The sequence below is a fragment of the Nesoenas mayeri genome (assembly GCF_963082525.1).
Source record: "Nesoenas mayeri genome assembly, chromosome: 14".
NCBI classification, from domain to species: domain Eukaryota; kingdom Metazoa; phylum Chordata; class Aves; order Columbiformes; family Columbidae; genus Nesoenas; species Nesoenas mayeri.
This window is the reverse complement of record NC_137556.1, coordinates 428,993-440,226: the sequence shown is the minus strand read 5'-3', so window position 1 is coordinate 440,226 and position 11,234 is coordinate 428,993. Positions and strand designations below refer to the sequence as shown.

Below are 11,234 nucleotides of genomic sequence, written 5' to 3'. Positions count from 1 at the left end.
GCGAGAAAAGAGCCAACCAGCAACACCAGTTCTTTGAAGGAACAACATTTTTTTTTAATAAAGTATACAAAGTAGTAAAACTCCTTACATGAGGCACTGTGACAGCTGTTAGGGATGATGTGGGCTCCCCCATGGGCCTCATAGTGAAACACCAACAAGCGTTGGGTGGAGACGAAGGACATGAACACGACACAGACCCACCTGCGCCACCAGCTCCGTGAACCTGCCCTCCCCGTCCCACACCAGCCAGGTTGTTCCCGCATCCTACATGCGTTCAACACCAATACCACACTGACCCGAGCGACCTGTCTGAGCGGCATGCATACAAAAAGGAAGAGTAAAAACACAACCGAACCCACAACAACAGACTTTTAAGGCTATGCATAAAACAAAATGAAGCAATATCTTTAAAGCTAGGTAGCAAGTAGCATTTGTGAAACATAAGGCTTGAGGCTTATTGATTCTTCAGAACAGGTTTATTTGCTTTTCCTTTTTAAACACCAATGTACCATTTTTCTTCCTTTGCTTGAACAGGGTTTTTATTTCCTTCTCGCAGGGATATTTAACTCAGGGAGGTTATGTTGGAGCGGCCTCCTGGGGGTGCGACGATGCGCTTGCTCGCTGAGCGAACGCCTTCATCAACCTGGGTACCTGGGAGGGGGCAAGAAAGCACCAAGGGAAGGGGGAAAAAGAAGTTAAGAGCACTGTATTCACAGGAGGGGTGGTCAGGGGTCTTGCCGAAGGGCCTCCCAAGGCTGAGTGCAGCAACTGGCTCCTCTCCCACCCCAGAAACAACCCTGAGAGCAGCAGCGGCTTGAAGGTCTCTGCAGAGGCCCCTCTGCAAGCAGACCCATGCAGCGAGAGCAGGATCCCATGCTGCGCTGGCACCTCCACAGCCGAGTCCTCCTCGCTTCTACTGCAAGATGCAGAGGGTACAGAGCCAGCTCTGGCCCTGTCCTCCAAGGGACGCAGAGGGTCTCGCCCTGCCATGCTCCGCTCTTGTGCTCAGCTGGTCCCAGGCCCCCTCCCAGCAGCCCCCAGCCCAGCGTGGCCAGTGGCCCTGTGCTCTCCCGGCCCAGCTGCCACGTGTGCTCACCTGACAGGCTGAATCCAGACTGGTGGAGGTTCCTGACAGGGGGTGTCTGCCGTGTGGGGGAGCCCCTAGTTGAGCCTGCAGGGGTGCTGCCCTTGGGGGTGGTGGTCAGGTCGAACACGGGTCCGTCATACATGCCCCGGGGCACGGCGTGCATCTCTGCCATCTGTCACAGGAGAGGACAGTGACACTCCCCCGCCCTGGCAGTGTCAGGCTCCAGCCACCCTTGGCTCCCCAGTCCCAGCGCAGCAGCAGTTCACACTGGCAGCGCCGAGCCCTCCCCGCAGCGCTGAGCGGGGCACAGCCCCACTGCCCGTGTGACGGGTCCCTGCCCTCCCGCCCTGCAGCGAGTGAAGAGCTGGTGCAAGAGGGAATCCCTCAGCGCGTTCCTGCTGCTGAGATGGGAAGGACAAGGCCATTTTGCCCAGTGTCCTCATTTTTAACTCAGCACTCCTCTCCAGACTCCTGCCGCAACAGGACAGCGACAAGGGCAGGCATCACCTGCTGCTGACCCAGAGGAGCATCTGCCCCCAGTGCTGGCACACCATCCCCATGGTCAATGCTATCTACCCCGGCCTCAGCTACCCCTTGGGTTACAGTCCAGTGAGAACAGCAGAGGAAAACCAAACAGTTATTAGGGAAAAGGGCAACTGGGGCTAACGGTGTCCCAAGTCTGTCTCCTGGCATCCCTGTCTGCTCACCTTCCTCCTGGCTTTGATGCGCTTGTAGACATAGTCAGGGAAAGGGCTGCTGGGCAGGAAGCGTCCAGTCCCCTGGGTCACGTGCAGGTTCCCGTCCTCCAGCGTGATCTTGCCCTGGCATATGACAACCAGCGGGGCGCCACGCAGCTCCATCCCTTCAAAGATGTTGTATTCAGCCGCCTGCAGCAACCAGGGGATGGTGGTCAGGAGGGACACGAGCGCTGCCCGCTCAGGGCTGTGTAGTCCCCACACCTCACTCCCTAAGTCATCAGTGCAGGGAGCGGACACCAGTAACAGCCCTGCCTGCCCCAGAGGCCTCTTTTAGCTCACTAGTCCATCACACCAAGAACCACCAGAGCCCCCAGCATGAACCAGGACCTGCTGCTTTAGGGTTTGGTGCGAGCAAGGACTCCAGCGACAGAGAAGGGCATGACCTAGGCTTGAGGTAAGGCATGAACAAAGTACACTGGCAACACCAGGAAAAATTTGTACCTGGAAGAGGAACCCAGATAAGGAGAAATGCGTGTCTTTACTTACTCCTGCACGGGCCAGGCTCAGGAGAAGAGCAGCACAGCAGAGTGAGAAAAGCCTCGTGCAGAGCCCAGGGCTCCCAGATATTCCACCCCAGCCACAGCTGGCGCTGCCCGGAGCCCAGACGCCGTCCCAGCTGCTGGGCAGGGCAGAGCTCTCAGCACCCAGGGACCCCCACGCGCTGCTCCCTCAGCCCCCCCAGCGTCCCCACAGGCAGCAGAGGGCTTACAGATTGGTGGGTTTTTGCCGAGACGATCTTCACTGCATCAGGATCCCATATAACCAGGTCACTGTCTGAACCCACTGCTATTCTCCCTTTCCGTGGGTACAGGTTGAAGATTTTTGCAGCATTAGTGCTCGTCACAGCCACAAACTGATTTTCATCCATCTTCCCTGTGGCCTGCTCAGACACAAAGAGAAACAAGTGCTCTTTTGGGGAAAGGGAAAGAGCGCGCCCCTGGAAGCAGCAGACCCGCTCCCACAAGCCACGGGCTGGCGAGGCGCAGACAGCCGCGGCTGATCTCACTGTGGGCACAGGCAGACCCAGAAGCGGGGGCACAGTCACAGCTCCTGGCTGTTCACCTGGACCCCTGACAGCTGCTGCTACCGCTCTGCCTTGTTTCGACTCCCACAGCCAGAGAGGAGCCGTGCCGGGGGTGCGCGGCGCTGCGGGGCGCGAACACGGGCGTCCGAGGGGCCCGTCAGCTCTGCCCGCTCCGCCCTCCCCGGCGCCACCTTACCACCGCCTTGTCCCAGATGATGGACATGCGCTCCTCTATGCCGTTGGTCCCTTCTGGGATCGCCGTGAAGTTGTCCTTCCCAATGGCTTTCTGCGCAGTGCTGAACGTACAGTGGGCACTTCCCGAAACCTGCAGGTCACCGCTGAGGGGTGGTGGTAACAAAAGCATCACCAGTCATTCTGCGGTCAGACAACAGCAGGGACACAAGGGACGGGATCTCCCCTGGGCACAGGCAGCCCTGACTCAGCTCTAGTTTACTCTGCATCCTTTTCTACAGCCCCTCAGTCTGAAGAAGCCAGCGGAGCCGGTCCCTGCAGCTCTGCTGCACCGCGCTGCGCACCCGCGGCACGGACACCATCCTGCACACCAGAGGAGTCCACAGCTCGGCTGCCGGGGAACAGGGTGGCCTTTGTATCAAAAGCTGTCCTTCCACATGAGACTCCAGTATTTGCACTAACACAAAGGGCAAAGACACCTCACGCCTGCTTGGGAGAGCAGCCTTTCCGCCACATGGGGAGGAAGAGGCTTCTCCAGCCAAGGAGTGTCCCTGACAGCCCCTTTGTGTCGCACCAGCTGCTGCACCCGGGGACAGCCGCAGCCCACCACCACGTGTAAGTCTGACGGTGCGATGAAGGCAGCGATGGCCCCAGGAGCAGCTCCCTCCAGGAGGCCCAGGAAAGCGCCAGTGCAGCATTCTACAGCAGCGGCTGCCCAGCGCTGCTCTCCAGACCCCTCTGCCCAGAAGGGGTCACCGGTCGGATGAGGCGCCCTGACCCGTCCCGCTGCTGACAAGGACGGCGGAGGCAGGGCCGGGCAGAGCCAGCGCTGCCCACGGCTCCCGGAGCCACCAGCTGCCGCCAGGGCCCGAGGAGCCGCGGGGCAGCGCCGCAAAGGCACCGCTGCTGGGCCAAGGGAAGGACACCAGCGCAGGCCCGTGCCCAGCGCTGCCCACGCAGGGCAAGTGTCCCGGAGCACCGGGCTCCCCGACGCGGGACGGCGCGGACACAAGGGCTCTGCTCGGGGCTCTGAACCAGCCCTAATCCACCGGTAATCTCCATCTTCCTCTGATAACTTCTGCCATATGTCTGACTGACCGCACAGCCAGAGGCCCAGCCTGACGATACAACATGCTCCCTAATCTCCACCAGATTTGTCCCGGTGGAAGAAAACAAGCCGCCGGCCCAGTTGGAGCCTCGCGGCGCCTCCTCGAGGCGCAGACAGTGTTTCAGCACAGAAAACAGCACAGGAAGGCGTCAGGACAGACACCGCTGGCTGCAGGGACTCGGTATTCTTGCCTCTCCTTTGAGGTCTGGGGCAAGCCTGAGGTGGAAGGGAAGGATCAGAAAGCCAGTCCTGGAGCCGGGCTCACTTCTCCCTGCCATTCCCTAAGACCTGCCCCTATTTCACACAACCAGAGTGAGCAGAGGCACACCTTGCTTGTTCACCACAGCAAAATCCAGGGTGAGCTGCATATTCGGACCCCAAATGCAGCAGCATCTCTCTTAGGCCAGCCATGGCACCTGCACCATGGCACGACCCAGGGTTTGCCAACATCCCTCTGCTGACACACCTCTGGCTGAGCTCATCTCCTCAGAGATGTTTCCAGTATTACCTCAAAGGTCATTTCCATTTGCACCCCTGGCTAACACAGACCAGTGCCCACGTGCAAAGGCGGGGTGGGAGGGTGCGCGAGTCACACGTGCGTCCCCGGCTGCTACGCGTGCCTCGCCAGTGAGAGGATGGAGAAGAGCTGGGAAAGGTCAAAGCAAATTGCTGAAGTGCTTTTCTTGTCTGCTCTCTATTTTCAGCAAATCCCCTCCCCACCCCTTGCCTTCGGGGTGAACAAGCGATCCGCCACCCCTGCCAGGTGTGCGCAATCCGCCCGTGCAGGCCGCGCGCTCTGCACGTCCTGAGAAACCCTCTGCCTTGGCTCCACGGGTGGCGCCGCCCGCTCGTGACACCCGCCACCGCCGCACCCTTCCTGCCCCACCGCGGCCCCGGCAGCCGCTCCCCACCTGCACGAGAGCCTCTCAGTCCTGTGAATGCTCTCGCTGACAAGTCTGTGTTACCTGCTCCTCATTTCTTTGCCTTCTGCAAGCATTTTAAATGCTTCATGACTGCTTGTCCTGGTATATTCCTCATGACTGATGTGAAGCTCACGGTGCCTGACCTGTGCTCCCTCCACTCTCATCAGTCAGCTCATTAAACACCTACAGTGAGGTGGTTCAGGTCGGACTAATTTCTACGCTGCCCAGGTTCTCCTTAACCCCTTCCTTCCCTACTCAAGGCCAGAGTCCGCGCTTCCCGCGGGCAGCATCGCCCAGCAGAGCTGCCGCTCACCTGGCCAGGAGGGAGTTGATGTAGTCAGGTGTTGTTGGGTCGGGGCTCAGAGGAGGAGAGACCACAAATGCCGCAGCCTTGGCCCAGTTCTTGCTCCAGTAGTGCGTCCCGTCGGTGCCGAGGCTGGCCGTGATGGGCTCACCGAACACCACGTTGCCTGGAAAGAGGGACAGAAAGGACGCTGCCTTGGTGGCGTCTGGAGCTGTGCTCTGTTCCGCAGCACTACCAACAGCCAGAGCTACGTCTGGCCGCTCCCCGCTGCCTGCTCGGACCCCAGGTGCTGGGCGGGCAGAAGGGACAGCGAGGCTCACGCTGGCGTGAGGAGGAGCCCTGCCTGTCACCAGCACGGGCGCCTCCCGCTTGAGGGCACAGACGCTGCTGGTGTCATGGCACAGCCATGGAGCCGTCCCACAGAGACACCAGAGAGACTGGGGTGCTGGTGACCCGGCAGATGCGGCTTCCCAGCAGCCCGGCCACGCTCCGGGGACACGAGGCCCCGTTCCCGTCCTGCGGGCAGCGGTGTCCCTGCGCTGCAGCAGGGACGTATCGTCCCGCTGCCTTCTGGCCCAAGAGTGACAGTGGCGTCTCGGAGCTGCCCGGCAGCACCGGCACACCCAGCAGGGACAGGTGGTTGGATGTGAAGTGACAGCCGCAGCAGGGCAGGCAGACCCCAGCGGGGCCGACAGCCAAGCCTCTCACACTGTCCTTCATCCTCACCCCTGTGCATCCTTCCTCCTTTATCCCTCGGCTCACCCCCTCTTAGGCCAGCCATGGCACCTTCTCCTGTTGCTCACCCATGTTCTGGTCCCGACTCCAGGACAGGCCATGGGAAGGGGCAGCAGTTGGTGACAAAGGGCTTTTTGCAGAGTTTATCATTCTGGTAAACCAGGATGTGGACTGAAAAATTGCGCTTGTCTTTCCAAAAATGTTTTATAGTCTGGGCAAATGCTTCTGGGAGACAGTCGTGGTTACATCCCACAGTTCACAACTTCACCAAGCCCCTCTACAGATGCATTTTCTGCATTTCCTCCCTGCCTCCCTTTTACAGGGCCTCACTGATCATGGCTGTGGACGTGCACGTGTGTGTATGGGAGTCCCTGTGCTCCGCTGCCAGTGACAAACGGAGCCTCCAGTCACCTGAAAAGCCACCCAGGCACTCTCATGGGGCCAGCACTTCACAGGCAGGACAGAGCTACCTGCAGCAGCCCAAATCGCGTGCACATGGACTGGATGAGTCTCCTCAGAGAGTCCTTCACAGCCCCAGACAAACTGGCATTTAAAGCCCTGCTCCTACCTGCAACTCACATGTTGATGTCACCTGATGTGACAGCAGGAGTTGGCTTCATGTGGCCTGCTGCAGTGTCCCCGTGCCCTTCACAGGCCTGAACCAGCTGCTCCCCAGCAGAAGCAGCGCTGGGCTGCACTCAAGGCACAGCGGTGGTCTTGGCAAAACAGTCATGAGGACACAGGGATGGCCTGACCCAGCTGTCCGGGACGGCGGCGGCGGCCGCGAGTCTGTGTGCGGCAGCAGCTGCCACTCACCTCTTTTTCTGGCTTGCGAGATGAGGTCAGCAGCGCTTTTGCTCATCACTTTAGTCACATAGAGAGGGCAGTTGGTCTGGCTGGCAATGGTGATGGCCCGGAACACAGCTTCTGCTTCCAGCTGGAAGAGACAAGGGTGGGGGCTGCGCAGGAGCGCGGGGCGGGCAGGAGCGCCGGCTCCCCTCGGCACAGCGCGGCTGCTGCTGACATCCGTGCCCTCACTCTTACCCGTCACGTCCCCGGGGTGGGTTAACCAGGGAGACCTGACGGGAGAAGCTCCCGTCTCCAGGGCCCAGCCCGTCGGCAGGCTCCAGCCACGCGACGCTGGGCAGGGCAGTGCTGCTCGGTGCCAGCGCAGAGCCGCAGCTCCTGCTTTTTCCACTGCCTGCTTCCAGCTCTCCCGACAGCAGAGACGCCGGGACTGCTGCCCGCGCCTGCCAGCATGGCTCACGGGCTGACCAGGCAGCGAAAGGGTCTCCCCTTCAGACCTCTCTGCTGCAGCGGGGCGCAGCGAGCCGTGCGCTGGCAGGCCGCTCACCGCAGGGCCTGGCTGCGCTGCAGCTGCTGCTCGTCCTGCCTGCAGACACCCCCCGAGCTCCAGCGTTCTGCCGTCAGCAGAGGGTGGATTTCCAGCACAAGGAATATCTTTGGACTATTACATCAGCCTGTGCTCAGCCTGAGCTCAACCCCAGAGGTTCTCCAAGTGCTTGCTCTAGTTTGGCTTCAAGCTTCAGCATGAGAAAGTTCAAAACAGAAGCCTTAAAAAGTCAATGTACCAATCAGCCGGCTCCCCAGGGAGGCCAGGACTGCCAGCTGCAGGGAACACAGCCGCTGCCATGGGCCAGGCTCTGCCGGTGGCAGGGGCAGAGCTCAGCACCCCGACACCCCTGCACAGCGGCACCCCTGCACCCTGACGCCCCTGCACCCTGACACTCCTGCACCCTGACACCCCTGTACACCGACGTCCCTGCACCCCACACCATTCCCACCGCCACAGGCCTGTTTGCTGCACAGGGAAAAGAGGATTTTCTCTTCTGCTTGAAGACTCTTTAGACAGAAATGTAAACAGGAAAACATTCCCTTCGCAGCAGGTTACCATCCTGCCCCACCAAGCCATCGCCCGACAGAAGAGCACACCTTTAACCCACTGAGGCGCCTCCGGGACAGGGCAGACCCAAGGAGCTACGGACCGCTCTCCCAAAGCTTTGCCATCAACCCACAGGCTTTATGGGGAGTAGCAGGGTCATTTGTGCTCTGCTTCACTTTTTCGCATGTAGAGCATGTTCTAGAAGAGGGATGCTGTTTATTTTCAAATGCGATGAGCTCTGGGTGTGGCTGGACAGACCTAGAGCCTTCTTGCACTGTTCTCTTTAGCCTTACACTTTAATGGCTTTTCGAGATCAAACACTCAACAGTGTTTTGCCAGCTTTGGAGAAGAACCGGAGTGCTGTCTTATGATAACAGGACAGTTCTCAAATCCTGGCACAACCACAGCATCCCGTAATTGTGGGTTAGCTTGCCAACTAGTGGCAATGGGTCTAGAACAATAAAAATAAATGGCAGTTGACACAGAGGGACCCTAATCTTCTGTATTTGATACTGAGTTTCTTCCATGTACAGGAAAATTCTTTACAGTCTCATACTTCAAAGGGAATAACCACTGGTTAACCATAGAATCGTTTAGGTTGGAAAAGACTTTTAAGATCATCGAGCCCAACCATTACCCAGCGCTCCCCTGCTCAGCTTTGCTATTGTACCAAATTCCTATTGTTTTCTTCTTTCACACACTGTGGAAAGTTAAAGCACCTCTCAGCAGGGAGCTATCTCAAGAAAACATGTCTAAAATTAGACCCAACTCAGATTAATGGACCAAACAGAAAAATACCCTGCAAGCTAAAATTAGAAGTAATCTAATTAGCGTGTTGACAATGATTTGTAACCAGGAAATTTCCCCCCCCATTCCTCCCACTCCATCCACCAATGGCTTTGCCTGTCTGATTTTGAAATGCACTTCAGAACCTAAGCAGAGATTAAGCAGGAAGAGGCTGGAATCTGTCTGCACTCACACAGACGTGAACGGTGAACTTTCAGAGGAACTCAAACTTGCCATTCGATTTTCCTCCGGTCTCTCATACCCATGGAGTCACCTCTAGAAGACAAATGTCCCAAACCAGCCCCAAAGGCTGCTACAGCCATACAGATCTTTTTGTTGATGAACTGCTGGGGGACTCAGACGCCCTTGTCTCTGCTGGGAGACTTGAGCAAGACCAAAATATATTTGCCACGAATGTGCACCTCACTCTTTCCTGAGCTGATGAACAAGCAGGATTGCAGGTACAAACATACCCCCCCCAATGCTCGCCTGGCCCCACCACACGCACCAAGCCCCCTGCTCCTTGGCGCAGCACGGCTGGCACCATCCTCGGCATCTTACCTCCTCTGGTCTGCTCAGCACGTGGCCCTCGGGGCCGGTTATTCCCATCTCCAACATCCTGCTTTGCTCCTAGGGTATTGAAGGACAGAGGGACGTTACAACACTGTGAAAATGTCAGCCACGCAGAAAAGCAGATCCCTCGCGTGTCAAGCCCTTCCCGCAGGACTGTCACCAGCCGTTGTCCTGCGGGCCACCGTGCACGGTGAGCGGCTGCGGCATCCTCGAGGGCTCTGAGGGAGAGGAGGGTGGATGGGAAACAGGACTGAAGCCTCTCTGATGAAACAAGCACGGGGCGGAAGAAGAGGGTACAACTCCCCAGCTCCAAGAACAGCACCTCATGTTCAGAGCCCCTTTCCTGGCTCCTCTTCCAAAAAGCAAGTAGTCTGAGTAGAAACTAATGTGAAAATAATCATTAAAGGCAATAAAAAATTCTCCTCCCAAGGTTACTCCTGGGTCCCTAGTGCTGTTCTTTAGCCATTTGGATATCAGCAAGTGCTGCATCCTGTCCTGTGTTTCTATAAAGCTGGTGGTGTGGAGTGTTGGTTCCTGTATTAACACTATCCGCCGTATTTTGCTGTTATAAATAAGGACCATGGATAACTGCGTGGTGCATGCACCTCCCGCACTGGCCTGTCTGTCTTCTGTCTGTGCTCTGGAGATTCCTCCTGCATTTCCTCATTTCAAACACCTCCCTCTGACAGAGGCCAAAGGAAACACACAGGGGGACCTCATGGCCTGCCCTGACCCAGGCACTCGGGGCTCTTCGGACCCTCACACCTTTGCCCACGTGCTGTTGCTGCCTGTGGCGATGAACAGCTCTCCTCCCACCCACACCTGCTCCTGATGTACAGAAGCCACGAGCAGTTGCACAACAGGGAACGTTTCTCCAGGAGGTGCTGTGGACCGTGAAGTGGATGCACAGCAGCAGTAATACCTGTAAGCAAGCAGTTTTATGCACTTTTTCTTGTGTCTTGTAGACCACTGAGAATAGGATGAGCATTAAATAATGCCACCAACCTGCAAAAGAGCTGTGTGACTCCAGCACCCATAGCAGATGTGTTCACAGCTGGTGCAGGAGCATATAAAGGATGAGGCTGCACAGCAGGTAAGTGCTGCCCGTTACCTCCTCTGACACCTTCTCCGCCACAGGGAAAGTGCAAGCAAAGACTCGACAATCCTGTCCTCACATCTTGCTCTTTGCCCACCACAAAGCACTCTCCCACCACCTACAGCACGTCAGCGTCTCAAGTCTGGAGCTCTGCTCACCTCCTGTATCCGTTCACATCTCTTCCCCTGCAAACTCCTCTCCTGTGTTGACCCAACTCTGGAGAAACGCACAGGGGCCAGGGCATCAAAAGTAAAATGGACTGAAATGGGGAATGGAGAGGACAAATCCTCTGCCTTCTTTCTGGGAATCAGCACCAGCAGATACCACAAGCACCACGTCGCTGTGCCAGCAAGGCGCTGAGGCCACCCTAGCCTGTGATGCTGCAGTCAGCCACGGCAGAAAGCAGCAACTCCCAGCGCTGTGAAGTGCTACCAGCTAACAGTTTGGGGGCATTTTGTGTTTAGGCTGGTGCTGAAGAAGAAACTCTAGCCAAGACAATTCCTCTGATCAGTCTTTGTTTTCACGTAAAAGAGCCATTCAATTGTGCACTGCAGCTCTAAAAAGCCCAAAGAAAAACTGATTCTTGTAGTCTGAGAGGATGTTTGAAGAATGACCTCTAAGTTCATACTCCCAAGAATGACAGAAAAAAACAAGTAGTCGCAGAGCATAACTGTGTAATGTCTTCTCTGTCTTCATGACCATCAAAACATATGGACCTTCCCTCATCCAGCACCAATGACAACAC

General features: G+C 57.3%; 1 protein-coding gene across 2 annotated transcripts in view; it reads right to left on the bottom strand.

The window, feature by feature from the left end:
- Positions 1-562: 562 nt before the first annotated feature.
- Positions 563-11,234, bottom strand: part of DPYSL3 (dihydropyrimidinase like 3) — a gene marked incomplete at both ends in the record, with an annotated part of 32,355 nt that continues 21,683 nt past the window's right edge. For both annotated transcript variants that reach the window (XM_080353564.1, XM_080353565.1), the window contains 8 exons: positions 563-651; positions 1,097-1,259; positions 1,795-1,974; positions 2,555-2,725; positions 3,066-3,207; positions 5,406-5,562; positions 6,948-7,068; positions 9,382-9,450. In XM_080353564.1, coding sequence (XP_080209690.1) covers positions 563-651; positions 1,097-1,259; positions 1,795-1,974; positions 2,555-2,725; positions 3,066-3,207; positions 5,406-5,562; positions 6,948-7,068; positions 9,382-9,450 — 1,092 coding nt within the window. The remainder of the gene's footprint in view (positions 652-1,096; positions 1,260-1,794; positions 1,975-2,554; positions 2,726-3,065; positions 3,208-5,405; positions 5,563-6,947; positions 7,069-9,381; positions 9,451-11,234) is intronic.